The sequence below is a fragment of the Tyto alba genome, unplaced genomic scaffold (genome assembly GCF_018691265.1).
Source record: "Tyto alba isolate M040663 unplaced genomic scaffold, T.alba_DEE_v4.0 Super-Scaffold_8, whole genome shotgun sequence".
NCBI classification, from domain to species: domain Eukaryota; kingdom Metazoa; phylum Chordata; class Aves; order Strigiformes; family Tytonidae; genus Tyto; species Tyto alba.
The window spans coordinates 5034056-5051133 of record NW_024881329.1 but is presented as its reverse complement, the minus strand read 5'-3'; the positions used below and the strand labels follow the sequence as shown (position 1 = coordinate 5051133).

Below are 17078 nucleotides of genomic sequence, written 5' to 3'. Positions count from 1 at the left end.
GAGCTCTGCTGCCCCAGCAGCCAGTCCAAAGGCTTCTCATGTGGCAAGGAGTTGACGCAGGCCAACGGGACTGCATATCCCTGTTGCCACTCGAAAAATCATTAGCCCTTACATAGTGAGCAAAAGACAAAGCATGCTGGTATCTTTTCCCTTCTGACATCAAAGCATTAAATATCAAAACTCTTCCACAAACACACAACAAATCCTCCGCAAACTACAGAATGTATAAAGTAGAAATTATGTAAAACTAGCAAAAAGGATATGGAGCAGATATTGGGGGTGAAGTGTTGGGGAGACTCAGACTTCAGAAATCCAGTAGTTGTGCACACACACACACGCAGAATCCATGACATTCACTCACAGCACCTCACATTTTCATCATACTGGCATCTTTTAAAAGGGTACCTGCACTGAGATATTGCCTCTTAAGGCCAGAATTGCACAGAGTCTACTGATACAAATGAATTTGGATGAAGTTATGAGAAAAACAACACAAGGTTGGAGACAGCCAGTGAGAGTGCACCTTCCATTTACCATCCAGGTCACAGGCATGCTGTTCCTCTTGCTATAAGGCCCAAGCTAGAGAATCAACAGACTCTGCGAGTATCAGGATTCCCCTATAGGAGCTAAAAGTCAGATGCTTGTTCCCTTTGGTAGCATCCAACTGCTTAAACAAGACTCACCATAATTTGCGAAACAAGGCCATGCCCTGCAAATGTTTGCTAAACATTTGTGCAATTTCATCCAAATACAGGAAATAGCGTCCACCAGACAGAAACTCCACACTTAGCATAGCACTGTGAAAATGATTAATTGGCAGACCATAGGTAAGCAGCAACTTTTCATTTTCTATTTAAGATCTGAGTGTCAATAAGTAAATTGAATTAATTGATAGAGATAAGGGTCAGTATTTGTGTAATGTTCTTGAAAAACACAGCATACTAAGACAAGCACCATATTTGGTAATCATTCTGCCTTACTCTGCTTCCACTTTCACTTCCCTGTTTTGTTCTGCCTCTTTAGTTGATGAGCTCTTTGCTGAGGAGCTGCTGTGTGTCTGTACAATGCCTGTGCTGTGAAGCTCTGCTCCCAACTCAGATGTTCAGCTTGGTACCTGCTTGACATATATTCATGATTTCACTATGGCTGCATAATGAAGCTGAGTCAAAAAGACTACTGCATGTCAGCAATGCAGGCTGCTCCTCTCTCTATCCACTTTTCCTTGGGAATCACTGACACAGTTTAGACCTTTGGTACTGAGTCATAGCACAGTGTATCGAATTTCATGGGTGAAACATGGGCACTTAAGAAAGGAAGAAAATTAAGACCAGAAAAAAAAACTATTTCTTGAAAAGAAGTCACCCCCCTCTTCCTGCCAAGCCACACTTTGAACCCACTTGTGACCATAGGGCTCACATCTAGCTTTGTTATGAATAGAATGAGGTCTCCAGCACCAACCCACAAGCCTGGGGAAAGTGTAAGTCACTGAATGCCCACAGTGGCCAACATACAGCTACAGCACATCTAGATGATGGTATAAATCCCTAACAGTACAAGCTAAGATAACTTAGTCATTAAAGAAATGGTGTGTGTCTTTCTTTCCCTTGGCTACCTTCTGCTTGTAAAATAAAATCAAACATAACAAAATTTAAAAGCCCAGGGAGCAGAACTTTTGCAGAGAGAAGGCCACAGCTTTCCCCTGGGGGATAGCCCCAAGTCCACTGCAGCAGTACACATTAATACAAACAGTATTTTAAAACTCTGCCTGGTAACCTCTCAGGACAGTACCTGCCTTTCACAGCCATGTGTATTCCCCCAGGCCTCTGTATTCACCCACAGAGATGCCAACAACCACCACCACAGAAACAAAGATCTAAAAGAGTACACTGTGCAGAAACAGTCAAGCTACCTTCCCCATCTGAGAACAGCAGAAGAATTCAACCCTAACACAAGCCAAAGTCACCTCTCAGGACCGCTATCCTAGGTCTGAGCCAGCCCAGCTGCAGCTCTTTTAAAGAGCCTCAGGTGTGGCCCAAGTGTGGGACTGAAATGGAAGCAGCTGGCTGTTTGCTTCTACTTTATTGCTAAGTTTGTTGAACTGCAAATTAAAAAAATGTTCCTTCTCCAAGGAATGGATAATTGTTTATTACAGTCATCTGTAGGCACACACATTTTCCATATCCACTGGGCATTATCTGAGAACACCAAAACGTGGGACAGACTGAGGCTGTTGTGGCATCCAGACTCTAAAAGGAGACTGAAAAAAACAGACTATAGTTACCTCTTGATCTCTGGCCTTCCCACTCCACTCCAGGCACAGAACTGGGTTTTATTCACCAGGACCCACAAAGAGCTACAGAAATTAACCCGTATGTTCAAAGCTCCAGAAGATGTAAGGAGCTGTACAAGTTATGCTTTATAGGACTGATGTCCTCAGTGAGAGCCTTGAGGAGAGGTATCCTGCATGCTGAAGTGTGTCCTTTGTGAAAACACAGACCAAACTATTTTCAGTGTCTAGGGCCTCCTTGACCCTGTAACTTTATGCTGCTAAAGTGAGAGCTTCCTTTTGCAGAGTCCCAACCGTGACGCTCCCATCTCATAAAGGGATGAAAGAGATGAAGGGGTGAATTCACACCTTTCTTGTGCACTGTTTCTGTAGAGTAGGCAGGGTAGGAAGTTGCTCCACCAAGTCCATGTGCCTGTAATGTTGAATGTATTTTCAGCTTTCTACAGTCGTCATACAGCCCAGTAACTTCTCAACCATAGGATGCTGAGTTTCCGGCAATGTAATTTGGAATTTTGATTCACAGAAATGAAAGTTTGGCCACAGTGATTTTTGGATGGAAGAGAATACATAACTTCCTATCAATTTGAATACACAGAGGGTCAACCAGATATGTAAGGTCTGAAATGCTAGAAAAGTATCTCCCTCTGTAGGGGAGACAATATTGTGTCATTAAATGTGATGGGCTGAGAAGGGATCCTGGGTAAATCAAAACTGACAGCTGCATAATTAATAAGAATATTAAAATAAGGGCAGGAGGGGGTCTCTGCTCCAGATGGAATCGCAGGGACATGCCGCTGACCTTTTGCTGCTGAGCCTGCCTGCCCTCTCAAATTGGCAAGCAGCAGCAGCTCACAACCTTCCTCTCATAACCCTCCAGCTCCTTACTGTAATTTATAGAAAGTCTCCGCTTACTGCAACCTGCCAGGCACTCAGGAACAAGTTAGATAACAGTAATGGTTCTGCTGCTGCCAGTTTAGAAGGCAGTAATAAGGATGTATTAATGATTACACTCTTCCTGACAGTCACCAGGAGGCAGGTACTGAACTGGCTGAGATCTCTGTGACTTTGTTGTGCCAAGACTGAATAGTGGCCCCTGCCCACCGGCATGCCTTTCCATCTCTGCCCGTGTGATTGAGCTGAGCATCCCATTTCCTGCAGTTCCTCAGTGAATGAGTAAGTATTCAGAGTTGCATCAAGGGAATGGGTTTGGCTTGGCAAATCCTGCACAGTGACTCATGCTTCCATGAGTAAATTAATTTCCTTAGAAGCAAGACAAAATCATGCATTCGGCTTAGTCCAGCAATCTAGCATGATGTTAGGAAGCTACTGAGAGAAATACAGTTTTCTTTAGCTTGTATGGAGAAAATCATTGCAAGAAATACAGTTTTATCTAGTTTATACTGAATGCATAATCCACTGCCGTTGTACTTGTAAACATAACCAACCTTTTAAGGGCAAAAGAAAAACTAGTGTAACTTGGAAGTTCTGCATATTGAAACACGTCAGCTGGAAAACAGTTTGCAATCAAACCCGTAAGTCTGACAAAAAGGCATTGTGGAAGTATGGGATCTTTAAATTGACATTTTTTTACACAGGTCTCCATATATATTACCCTAGTGCACATTTTAAAATAGGTTGTAGAAACAGATATGTATTAATACCCGGAAATGAGAATTGCATCAGCCAGCCCCTCCCGCTCCACACAATGACAGTGCAAAGCAAAGGAGGGTGTGAAGCAGCAAGAGCCCGGGAGCTTTGCAATGCTGGTGTCCTCACAGTAATGTGCATGCATGGAGCATTCCAGGAGAGGGACCTGGAGGTGTGTGGACCATGGCTAATCAGTTATATGCAGAGATACCCATTAGTGCAAGCCGAGGTGAAACTCTGCTTTTAGCTTTCAGTTTTCTTAGATCAGTTCAAATGGTTTGATGTGGCTATACTATCCACATCTGAAGAACACAAAATACAAATTTTTATGGAGTGAAGCAGCTTCCTGTACCATACCCTGATAAGTATTTTGGAATTTCAAGAATTCTGGCTCTGGGGGTTTTTCTGATGTTGACAATTTAGCGGAGTATAAAAAACTTCTGGCACCAAGCTACTCCATTTTGCAGTCCAGGCCTCTCTGGTTTAGGTAAAGAACCTCCATCACTTTAATTTTGCTTTATGAATCTGAAGTGTTTCATAATTAACTAATCCCTACAGTACCACCATCAGGCAGGTAGATAAAGACCATTCCCATTTTACAAAGGAGAAATTAAGCCATTAAAGCTGGAGGAAGTTGTTCAGGTCGCAAAATAAATCCAAGGGTAAGACAAGACTGGAACATGATGTAGCTATGTCTAGTGACAGGTCTCTCCCTCACCCACAGACATCATACAAAAGCAAATCCCTTGAGCTTTGCGGAGCAAAAGCAGGGCTTATTGTGCTGGGAATAACACTTCTGATTTTTATGGGCAAATTAGACCTCAAATCTCAGGTCCAGAGATTCCACTGACCTTTCCAGGGCCGGACAGCATCAATGGTGGCTTTGGGTTACTGCTAACCTCCTAGCTGAGCTGTAGCTCATACAGCAAATATGTGCAGGTCTTGGTTTGGTGTCGTTATTCATCCCACCAGCACCATCAGATTTGACTTAGTCTGTTGTGAGCCAGGACCTGAGCAAACAGCAAATGTAGAAATGAAACATCACCGTGTAAAACCTCTTGCATATTAGCAAAATGGAGAGAAATTCACTAACACTTTGTGATTTATTGGAAATAGTGGGACACACACATGGAACTCACCTTGTATAACTGTCTCTGGACTTTATTTTTGTGATAAAGGTTTAATCGGTATCTCACAGATTAAAGACAGACATGTTGTGTAAGAAGAACGTTGCATCATTTGTTGTTGACCAAAGCCTGATCAAATGCTACCTGCGGCCAGTGGAAAGGCTCTGATTTTAAGTCCTATAATAAAAATATAAACATTTCCACATTCAGCAATTTATATTTCTGTATTTTTTATGTTTAATCTGTGAAAGCTGATATAGAAAAGAGAGAAGGCAGGCTGAGGAAGGGCCAAGCTTCCCTGGAGAGACCCTGTCACATTTCAAACATCCCCATCCCTCTATCAACACCACCTCCCGCTACTGCGATGAAAGGCGGCAGCGGAAAAAGAACAGGAAAAATAAAACTCCTTATGTATACAAGAGAGGAAAGTCATCACCATTCCTACAATCAAAGTCAATCACTTAAATCAAAACAGAGCTGGCCTCCATCTTCCAAGTGCAAGAAAGATGCCCTTAATTTGCTCACCCCATTCTGTTTGTGTTGTTCTGAGCCTTCTCTGATTGAAGCTCTCTGAGGCAGAAAATCAATGCCAGTCACACCAGATGACTCCTTTCCTCCTGAGCATCTACTGCTGCTGCTAAGATCCCAAAGGACACATAAAAGGAAAAATTTGGCAGTCCCAGCCGCCTTCTCAGTTTTGCAACCCAGGTGAATTAACACTGGCATATTAAAAGCTGACACTATTTTTTAACAAAAGAAGTCTTCTGCTCTGCTTATCATCATCAAAGACATGTTGGGACCAGGATGGTTTTGAAACATCCTGGTTAGCTTGCTTTAGCCTACTCCACTAAGGGTAGGACTTCTGACAGGCACCAGACAGCTAAGAATAACCCAATGCCTTATGTTATAAATAACAGAGATTTGGTCTTGGTTCTGTTCTCAATAGCAAAAACACAAACAGAAGCAAGTGAAATTTTATTGGAACTCACACCCTGAAAACCATGTCTAATTTTATTTTGTCTGAGCCACAAGATAGGAACAGTCTTACAATGCCAACATTCTTCTCTTAGAAGCCTTGGTCTCACCACAACAGTAGAAAAATACCACTTGCTCTGCATTAGTTACATATTTTAAAAATGCTCATTAATCTATCCAGCCAGTCTTGTCTTCAAAGCCTCTTATCTTACATTTAAACTCTCCAGAAGTAAAAATTTGTATAGGGAGAAAATATTTCTTCATCTTCATTCCTGTCAAATGTTCATTTCCTGTCCTGCCAGATGTCTGGAACCCAAACCCAGGATGAGATGTTTAGTCCCATTCATATAAAGCCACTGTAAATACAGATTCCTGGGATGCAGAACTAAACTTCCTAATCCATCCTTGAGACTTCTGATAGAACAAGATGCCCAGTGAACCCACCATAATGCAGAATGACAGACCTACATTATACGCTTTCCTTTTATTCTGCATTCATGCGGCATTAGGCCTACTCAGCACCTACACACACTTTCCCTGCCTTAGCTACCAGTCTCCTCTGACATGGCACATCTCACAAGCATCACTCATTCCTCAAGCAGCAGCAAGGGACAAAGCACATCTAGTTTTGCAACCAATAGGTCATTATATTTAACCTCCTCTGGCAGAAGTGCTGGCCTTTATAATAAGAACCAAAATTTTGTAATTTTCTGGCTTATTTAATGTAAATCTCCTTATTCAATGTTTCAAGCATTTTTTAGATGTTTTCTCATCTGTGTTTTTTGTTTGTATTGTTTTGCCAATGGACTGTCAAATAAATGATGAGGCTTTGGGCTACCATTCCCATTGGATCACCACTGCAGCAGGGGACTGTCGCTGGGATGGTCTGTGACAAGGTGTTTAGCGTGCCTTGAACAGCTGCAGAAAATTCCTTCAGTTGTAAAGCAGAGTTTGGTAGGTGAGTAAAAGCCTTAGGTGTGATGAGATATAGCCATCTTCACACCACCTGCTCTGGTCTAGCATGACCGAAGGGCATGTTTTATGCTTGCATGCACTGTGAGTGGGATGAGGTCATGGAGAGATCAGGACTTCCATGACAACCTGCTCATTTGTAAATTGTCTAACTCTAGTGATGAAGAGGTACACTAGAAAGTTTAGAAGAGAGAAAATACATCCCAGGCAAAATAGAGATGGAAAGGCTGGTACGGGTAGAAGAAGACAAAGGGGTTAATTAGTAAGGAAGGCCTTCTGCCATGTCAAGATAAGCACCTCAGAAGGAAGTCAAGTACATCCTAGAAGCCACAAATAGATATTGCCAAAAATCAGCTAGAGTTAGAATCCCAAAAGGAAACTAAGCCAAATGACACAAAGGTATAAGAAATTAAAAAAAAAAAAAAAAAAAGGAAGAAAAAAGGATCACTGTAAACCAAGAATGGGAAAATAAAGGTAACCCAGCTACTCACACAAGATTAAATGAATGCTTCCCTGATTTTCATTAAAGATGAACCTGTTAATCCATGGGGTAAGGACAAGACGCCTAAGAGGAAAGGAAGAAGGTAGAAACAGCTACAATATAATAAATGAACACAGCCAGCTGGCGTGCAAAACTCAGTGTCTACTGTGCTCCAACTGGAAGAAACATTCTCAGTCCCAGAATCCTGACCCACAGTAAATCACAAATCCAAGTGCAAAGATTTTAAGTAAATGTACTGACTTGGGGGCATTACCACAGGACCAGAGAACAGCATGCATTTAAGAAGTGAGCCATGGTGAAAGCGGTTTGGGCCTGTGCTTTTGATGTCTGTGCAGTTCTTCAGGAAAACTTGTGAATGAAAATTTAACTACAAACATGGAATTCAATGAATAAAGGGATAAAAGGTAGCATGGGTTTACTAAAAGCCAATTTTGTGGGACAGCCCTGTGGCATAGTATAAAATTAAAACTTCAGGCATCAGGGAAATAGTATTTTTTACTCTTTCATAGTATCCTAGCAGCAAATAAGTAACAAGGAGAAGGACTGAGCTTTACTAACGAACCACAGGCTGATAGGGAGCTGACAGCGTGACTGTGAAAAAGGCCAGTCTGAGTCCAGTCATGGTATTTCCAGTAATGACTGGGAAACATTAGCATTCCTGTCTGGGCATCACTGAGAAGGCTGAACCACTCCATACAGCAGCCTCTCCCAAGAGAAAAAACAGAGTCCCACTTAAAGGATGTCCCAAAGACCAGAGCACTGCTAGCATCATGCAAGGGTGGAACGGTTTAGCTTATGTAACTTAACAAATGAGTGGGAAGTGGGTATGTAAATACACGGAGAGGGGAAGAAAACGCTAGGGAAGGATGTTTGTAACGAACCCCCCAACCTCTCGAGATTGAGATGGAAATTGGAAGCAGGTTTCTAGCCACCAGACGAGAGGCTCCGGCGCGCAGGCTTGTGCCGGTGCGGAGCAGCAGCAGCGCCGGGCTGGCTGCCCCGGGGCGGGGGCCGGAGCCCCGCCAGCCCCGCTTCACTCTCTGGCGCCGGCCCTTTGCAGGCCCCAGCGCTGGTGTGCGCACACGGGGCACCCTCCTTGCCTTGGGGGGGGGCTAACGTTTCCAATCATTCACCCACCGCGGTTAACGAGGGAGATCTCCCCCGACGGCACCCGAGCCCAGCCCGGCGGCCCCGCTCCGCCCCCGCCGTGAGACGAGCCCGTTGAACGGCTCACGGGGCCGGGGCCGAGCTGCTCCCCGCCCACCACAGCTTCCCTCACAGCGCCGAGCGTGCGGGCCCAACCGCCCCCCCCCCCCCCGGCTCCCGCAGGGGCCCGGCCCAACTTCTCCCCTCTCCTCTCCTCCCTCCGCCCCGACGTGTCGGCGGGCACGTCTCCACCGCCGCGGCCCGCCCGCCGCACGTCAGCCGCCCGGCCCCTACTTAAGGCGGCGGCCGCCTCCCCACCCCGCCGAGACAGTTGCTGCGCTTGGGTGAGGAGGCTCGGTAGGTGCGATCGCCTTGGCGAGTTAAGGCTGGGGGGGGGTGTGTGTGCGTGTGCGCGATGCGGTGCGGTGCAGTGCAGGAAGGGGGGACGCGGGCGTCGGTGGCCGCCAGCCCCCGGGGGGAATCGGCCGAGTCCCCCCGGCCTGAGGAGCTGCCGGGCCCGGCTCTGGCCTTCAGCCCGGCACCACGCCCTGCTCGGCGGCCTTGTGCAACCGGCGTGATTTCCACACGCCGCACCCTCCTCGAGACTGCCGGGTGCTGCTTTGCCCCGCCATTTCCCTTCCTTCCCCCTCACCTTCCCCGCCTTTAGCCGGCGTGCGTTAACTCGCTTCCCCTCACGGGCGGAGCGGCCCTCGGGGACCTGCCTGTTGGGAAGGTGCTGGGAGGAGCATTAATTAATATACCGCCTCGGCTACTGGCTGTCCCCCTGCTTCTTTCAGAGGAATAGCGCTCTAAAAACAAAGATTCTGAGTATTAAGCATAACTGAGGAACGCTTGAGTGGGTGCACCTCACCAGACGTGCACGTTAAAGTTTTCCCAGTGCAAAGGGAGGCCTTGGCACATGGAGAGAGCGTGCGCCATACCGGGCCACGCTTCAGCAGGCTTCCGCAAAGGAAGACCTGACGCATCTTGGTTAGCTTTTCCTAAATATGGGCACTGCTGGCTTCCCTTCCCTCCTTCCCGCCCACCCTACCTGCTCTGCCGACGCTTTCCGGCCATTCCTGCTCCCAACCGGTTGCCGCCTGCTCAGCACTAACTTTAGAATCATGCTGTGCCTATACTTGCATCCGTCTGCGAGGCTGCCCCAGCCTCGGGCTCTTCAGGCAAAGCAGAAGCTGTGCTGCACCACCTGGGAAAGCACGGTGTTGGCTTCTGCAGGCAGCCTGGGGTGAGAGAGCAATGCTTCATCATCATCATCATGGCATTTCAGTACACCTGTGGCTGTCAGATTGGAACCCAGATAACCAGGCTGCCACGAAGCTGGTAGCTAAAAAAAAATGAGAGGGGGAGAGGTGGTAACACCAGTCTCTAGACATCTTAAAATTATGCAGTTTCACTTTAAAACGAATCCATAAAATTGACTTTGCTTAAGATGGGCTTTCTTCAGAGCACAGAGTAGCAGTTTTTCAGGGCAGTACGATGGAGATTGCCAGACCATGTTGTGCTTAGAAGTACTAAAATGGCTTCCTTTACCTAAATGTAATATGGATGATCATGTAGAACACTGTACGAATGCTGCTGGAGTGCCACCCAGCTACATAATCAGTGGTTCTCAGGCTGAATTTGAGGGAAAGCTAGAGCAAGCTTAATACTGAATTACTGATGACAATGCACTTTTTAAATCACTCTGCTGTATTCAGGCAGTACTGCCATGTGATTTATATCCATTTTCTTAACATCATGCAATAAAGTCTGTCTTGCTTGGTACAAATATTCTGCTGTCAGTAAAAGCTCCAAAGCCTAGAGAAATGATCTGTTGCTTTCCTTGCAGCAGTGTACCACCATGTCTCTCAAGGATCAGCTCATCCACAACGTCCACAAGCAGGAGCAGAGTCATGCCCACAATAAGATCAGTGTGGTCGGTGTGGGTGCAGTTGGAATGGCCTGTGCTATCAGCATCCTGATGAAGGTAAGTGTGAAGCTTGAATTGAAGCAGCACTGTTGTGTCTACCTGTGGCCTAAAAGAGGGGCAAAAAGTAATCTCCCTTATTAGACTAATTAGGCTAGCACACAAAATGAACTTGGTTGTCCGTTCTTCTCTTTGGGCCTGAAGTGAAGCAGCAACCTTTAAGCTATTGGCAGAGTACAAATAGCTGTAGTTCTTGTAAACTAGGTTTATCCAAGTATCAGACAGAACATGCTCTATGTATCATTTTGAGCTGCATTTACCTTTGAACAACTTCCAGAATGCCTTCTAAGAACTGTGTCATTTTGTCTGAAGCAGACTGTGATGGAATCCTTTGCAGTGTAGACTGGAAAAAGTGGTCTTAGACACTTTGGATGACATGTCCTCTGCACTGTATTATTATATTGAAAATGTTGTGTTTCAACACCAGGCTTGCTTTTTGTAACTGTAAAATAGGAATAGGTTGTTTATGAACAGCTATCAAATTATTATTTTTCTTTGTCATGTTAAATTGTAGAGCTATTCCACACAGAATGTGGATATGAAAAATACAAAACTAACTCAAAGTGGATATCCCAGGAGACTAATTTAAGTAGTCTGCTTGGGAACAAGTAAAGTAATACAGATGAGCAAAATTGCCTGAACAGATCACTGCTTTTAAAATACTTGTAACTTCACAGTTTACAAATTGGGTACTTCACTCAAAGAAGCAATAAACTTACTATTTAATCTTGGTTTCTTGTAGGACTTAACTGATGAACTTGCTCTTGTTGATGTTGTGGAGGACAAGCTCAGAGGAGAGATGCTAGATCTCCAGCATGGCAGCCTCTTCCTTAGAACACCAAAGATCGTCTCTGGCAAAGGCAAGTAGTTGGCTCTAACATGCCCGTTATTTCCAGATGGAGATAGCCACTCCAGATCTTAAACTGGTGATCCAAATCTAGCACTTAGCCTGTCATCTTAATTGTTAGGAGGAAAGGCCACTTAATTTCTGCTCAGCTGACATTCACTTTCATATACCTTGTTAAGGCCGGTCCAACTAGGAATCCTCTTTTGCAGAGTTCATCGCTCAGAGTAGGATGAATTTCCTCAGTACTCCTGCACCTTTGAGAATTTTATTTCACAGCCAGGTAGCCCCTAAATGTGGTGCTGCTTACTTCTGGGCCATGTCTGACAGCTTTAAGTTTAGTGGCAACTTGACTAGGGAAATGTTAGACATCTCGTACCTCAGTTAATGTGCCGATACAGTGTCCACAGGTAGCAGGTTATGAGGGCAGAACCTTCTTCCTTGTCTACACAGCACTTGCGCTGGATGCTATCCCGACAGCTACCCCATACCCATCTCTGCCCAAGAAGTATGTAATACCACTGCCCAATTCTACATGCTGAGATTTTTGACATGCCCTTAAAGTTGCTACTTGTGTTGGTGAACCACAGTCTTAAAAGTAAACTTAACTTTCTATAGAAGCAAAATCTAGGGTAACAATTACCAGGAGAATTTCCATACCCTCAAACTTGAGAATTTTAGATGTCAATACAAGAAGGAACTGGGAACTCCTGTTCTGAACCATGTGTAGCAAGTTTGACACAACCTTTTGTCTGCAGATTACAGTGTGACTGCACACTCCAAGCTGGTCATTGTTACTGCTGGTGCCCGTCAGCAAGAAGGAGAGAGCCGCCTTAACTTGGTCCAGCGCAACGTGAATATCTTCAAATTCATCATTCCCAATGTTGTTAAATACAGTCCTGACTGCAAGCTGCTTATTGTCTCAAACCCAGGTTTGTCTTGTGTTGCTTTAATAAGAGGATTTGGCTTAGAGAATAGTGTTTTCTTCATTAAGGTGGCCTTAGACTAATATGACCAAGCATGGGCTTTTAGAAAATACTTATGCCATATAAACACATAACAAGAAGTGTCATCTTCCCTCTCAGCATTCAGCAAGCTGCTCCTCTGAGAAATAAACCACATTGCCCCCAACTAGGATCTTCAGTTGCCTTTTAAGTGATCTTTAGCATAGGACAGAGTAAGGGACACTGATAATTGCATGCATAGCATGAACAGCCTCTCGGCTCTCCCTTTAAAGCAGTCATTATGTTATCTCACTGCAGGGCCTGGCAATGGGCATTACTTTATGCTCTATTCCATGTAACTAGCATAAAATCCTTACAGATGAATACAAGATACAATCATAGTTGTCAGACTGCTCATGAGGGGCACTTACCCTCCCTGTTCTACTTACAGTGGATATCTTGACCTATGTGGCCTGGAAGATCAGCGGCTTTCCTAAACACCGCGTTATTGGTAGTGGCTGCAATCTGGACTCTGCCCGTTTCCGCCACCTCATGGGAGAAAGACTGGGCATCCACCCCCTGAGCTGTCATGGGTGGATTGTTGGAGAGCACGGAGATTCCAGTGGTAAGGGTGAAATCTGGCTGGCTTTTACATAGAACTTTTTCTGATTGTTTGCAAGAAACCTCTCCAAAAGCTACAGCAAAATGTTGCTTAAAAACCTTTGCACTGCAAGCACCTTAAGAATGCAAGTCCTGCTTTAAGTCTTCTGCTGCATAGAGTAACCCTAGATGATCTATATTTGACCTGAGTTACTCTGCTTGGAAAAGGTCATTACTGTAACATGAGGAGGCTAAAAATTTCTAGGCTAAGTTGTTTCCATAACTCTCCAAAAAAAACAAACTGAAGCAGCAAGAGGGTAAAGTTCTCTGCAAGGGACTCCCAAAGAGCTGCACTAGACCTACTGGTAGTTGCTCAGTTGTCTTTACTGGCATCTCGTCATTACTTCAAGAGCTATATATAGGAATTGAAGTGCAGAGGCAAGTCTAGAGAACAGGAGGAGAAAGAGCAACTTTCTCCTCCCTTAACCTGTACTTCTCTAGCAGCACCAGAGCAGTACTGTCTGCTTCCTGACAGGACTCGTTTAGAATAAGTTCTTATTAAGAGTAACCTTTGCAAAATACAGTTACTGTAATTTTAGTTCATGTTGCCTAGGTCTTTTGCTTTACTAAAGATATAATCAAACATTGTGACAGGAGCCTGCAATTTAGATGGGCCTTATAGGTCATGCTGTATTTAAAGTCCTGTCTAAGTCATAGTGACACGTTGCAGATTAATCCAACTAGATCTTGTGTTAAATGTTAATTTGAGGACAAAACTAATTTTTTTCTGTGAGATAATTAATCTATGTGCAACTCTCAGTACCTGTCTGGAGTGGAGTGAATGTTGCTGGCGTCTCCCTGAAGGCTCTTCATCCAGACATGGGAACTGATGCAGACAAGGAACACTGGAAGGAGGTCCACAAGCAGGTGGTAGACAGGTAAATACTGATTTTTATTTTTTTTTTTTTTCCCCCAACATGAGAACCAATGGTGAAGAGCTACAGTACCTCTGAACTGCGGTACCTGTATCTGGTTGCATCTTGACATTTGTTTTGGGCTACTATGGTATTTATGAAGACATAATAGGACTTGAAATAATATTTTAAGGAGTAATGTAGATTTGGCAGAGTTAACTTTTTATGGTTAGTGAACTTTAAATTAGAGAAGTGCTTTAACTTCCAAGTTTGCAGTGTAACTGCAGGGAGTAGTGCAAAATGCAAGTGGAATTCTTCACTGCTTCATTCATTTCAGTCCTGTCAGGAAATCAGTCAAGCTTCTGATGTCTTCAAATTGACCAAGGCACCTCCAAAAGCCCTTCTTACAAACTTGAAATGTTTCAGTTGAGGGTACTTGTTTTCTAATGACTAACTTTGTCTCTGCAGTGCCTATGAGGTCATCAAACTGAAGGGGTACACATCATGGGCTATTGGCCTTTCTGTGGCAGATCTAGCTGAAACTATTATGAAGAATTTGAGAAGAGTGCACCCGATCTCTACAATTGTTAAGGTGAGCAGCCCCTTTTTGCTAATTTTTGTCTTACTGAGAACTAAAAACCTTTAATTCTGAAGAATAGTGATAATTTTCTAGTTAATTTCATCTAAGTTTCAGTTTTCCTGATGAGACATTCTATAAAATACATAGACATATGTGAATTCTAGCCTAACTATCCTTACCTACTTTTCAGGGCATGCATGGAATAAAAGATGATGTCTTCCTAAGTGTTCCTTGTGTACTGGGCAATAGCGGCATCACTGATGTAGTGAAGATGATCCTAAAACCTGAGGAAGAGGACAAATTAAGGAAGAGTGCAGATACACTGTGGGGAATCCAGAAGGAACTACAGTTTTAAATCTGCCCAAGCAGTTCACTCTGCGGTTTAACGGGTTTAGTGGTTTCTCCTATATTGCACTTTCCATGTAGGTCAGAACTTTCAATGTATGTATCTCAACTAGAACACACAAAAAGCTCAAATCTGAACAAATTAGTTTCTTGAAGATAACATTAGGAAACTACTCGGAACAGAGAAAACCCTAAACACCTATGTTCTTAGCCAGAGCTAGATACCCTAGTCAGTCTTGTACAGTGAAGTGGTGTAACAGAAATCCAGCATTCAAAGCAGCACTGCCTAGACAACCCTTTGCCTTTTCCTCATCTTGTTTAATGTTGGCTCAGAACAATAAGTAACTAAATATTACACAATGTGAAACCAAAGACTATTTTCTTGCAGTTAAAGGATTGTCAAGCCACTTGACCAACCTTTTCTGCCAGCTGAATAGCTTAAATATTTCACTGTTGGTAGGTCCAAATGTATTTTCCTAACACTGCTTTGGAATTTTTACATGTACTTTTTTGAGAGAACCTTATTTTTGTGTATGATACCAGCCTAGCTGTAAGTTTGTCTCCTGAGCATGTTTAAAAAATGTTAAGGTTTCTGTATGCAACAAGACAGTGACTGTCCAGCTGTAGTACCAGCTCCAACATCAAATAAACCACAAACTGTTTTTTCTGTCTCCCTTGTTTTCCTTTATAGGGGGTACAACTGGAGCTCCAGTTAGCTCATCTACATAAAACCTTTTTCTTTAGTCCCACTAGCTCAAATCTCACCTGTGTAATTGTTATGTGCGCAGCTACTCCGGTGTAGGCTCCAGCTATTTATATAGTGAACTTCTAAGAGCTTGAGGTAGGAATGAAGAAACAGTAACAGAAGCATTTAAATATGCAGATGTTAAACTTGATTCCCTTCTTTGTGCACAGAAAAGGCCTCTATTAACATTATGTTAGGGGAGTGAAGAAACAATGCACCAAAGGACGTCTTCCTTAACCTGTACACACAACAATGCATGTAAGAAGAAACCTCTCCCCCTCAAGTACTTGACATCCATAAAAGTCATCTTGCTGCCGACCACAGAAAAGCATCTCCTCTGGCAGAGTAGCCATGCATAGAAACAATGGCCAGTTATTCCTCAAAGCCAACAGTAAGTTACATAAAGAACTAACCATCTTCTGTCATCAATATTTTTAAACAATATAACTCACTAGAATAAAGAGGGAAAGGCCTTACTCTTAGCTCTTTCTAACACTAGGACACAACACGTAGCTTAAGAAGGGAAACAGAGCACCTGATTAAGTCCAGGGTAGATTTTTAATATGGACTGCAGCTGCTGAGACTTCTCAGAACAAAATATTTCAGCTTATTCTAAAAGTGCTCATGAAGCAACTTCAGTAACAGGAAAAGCTGTAGCTACCATACTGCTTTCTCTTCTATCCACAAGACCAAAACAGCACCTGAGAAGAGAGCAGAGAGCAGCAGTGACTACCAATGGTCATGGTTTATGCAGATGACAGGAAGATGGTATGAAATAATTTTCAAAACTTTCAGATGATCTTGGGGGACTTGAAGTCTCACCCAGCTTTTTAATACAAACTTCCACCTCTTCAGATTCAATGGTAACCTAAAAAGCCTGAAGACAAATGCTCTGTTTTGAGCAACGCTGATTACTGTGCTGAGACCAAGAACTTTGGTTTTCAAGCTAGCTTTGCTGGGGCAGCCCACACCAGCTGACAGCTGAGGACTGCAGCACACTGCTGAGAGGCGGCAAGAGCAGCATCGCCAATCCCTACAGCACCCCAAGGTGGGAAACACTCTGTACAACATGCCCTCTTCTGCAGACAGTGTGGTGCTTAACCACCAGATTGTCACTGCAAGCCCCTTCCCAGCTCACACAGCCACAACCCGTGCTTCCCACGGCTGCCTGACATGTAGCATTTTCTGCCTGGCAGGCAGTGCAACACCAGATGTAGCAGCCTCCCTTTTGCCTAGCATTTTCTAGTGGAAAAATGCAATATACATCAAGGCTTCTTAAGGCATCACAAGGTATACTCCACTACAACCATGACCTGATGATAGAACAGGCATGTTAAGGTAATGGTTATTAAGCTCACTTCAGGAAAACAATCCTTTGACATCAACAGCTAGGTCAAACAGCAGGGCCTTGAAATTTAGTTTTCAGCTTTCACTTGTCATAACAAAGGTTAGTTACACTGGAA

General features: G+C 44.0%; 1 protein-coding gene and 1 long non-coding RNA gene across 4 annotated transcripts; one reads left to right on the top strand and one right to left on the bottom strand.

Annotated features, from left to right (window-relative positions):
* Window positions 1–4791: 4791 nt before the first annotated feature.
* On the bottom strand, window positions 4792–9790 carry LOC116959641. The gene is made up of 3 exons (XR_004405985.2): window positions 9708–9790; window positions 5074–5238; window positions 4792–4944 (listed from the first exon to the last, which is right to left on the bottom strand). It is a non-coding gene; the product is annotated as an uncharacterized LOC116959641 (long non-coding RNA).
* On the top strand, window positions 8881–15532 carry LDHA (lactate dehydrogenase A). 3 transcript variants are annotated; one of them, XM_032984872.2, is made up of 8 exons: window positions 8881–9013; window positions 10506–10643; window positions 11386–11503; window positions 12246–12419; window positions 12883–13056; window positions 13852–13969; window positions 14414–14537; window positions 14716–15532. In XM_032984872.2, exons 2-8 carry the CDS (start codon window positions 10518–10520, stop codon window positions 14878–14880), a joined length of 999 nt encoding a protein of 332 aa, XP_032840763.1. In that variant the 5' UTR covers window positions 8881–9013; window positions 10506–10517; the 3' UTR covers window positions 14881–15532. The 3 variants fall into 3 exon arrangements, with proteins under 3 accessions (XP_032840763.1, XP_032840764.1, XP_032840765.1); XM_032984873.2 differs by having other exon boundaries at window positions 8882–9013; window positions 10509–10643; XM_032984874.2 differs by lacking the exon at window positions 8881–9013 and adding an exon at window positions 9883–9902 and having other exon boundaries at window positions 10509–10643.
* The last annotated feature ends 1546 nt before the right edge of the window (window positions 15533–17078 follow it).

Coding starts and splice junctions, on each gene's coding strand:
- LDHA (XM_032984872.2), top strand. CDS start 10,518: ATGTCTCTCAAGGATCAGCTCATCCACAACGTCCACAAGCAGGAGCAG. Junction 10,644..11,385: donor CTATCAGCATCCTGATGAAG/GTAAGTGTGAAG, acceptor GGTTTCTTGTAG/GACTTAACTGATGAACTTGC. Junction 11,504..12,245: donor AAAGATCGTCTCTGGCAAAG/GCAAGTAGTTGG, acceptor TTTTGTCTGCAG/ATTACAGTGTGACTGCACAC.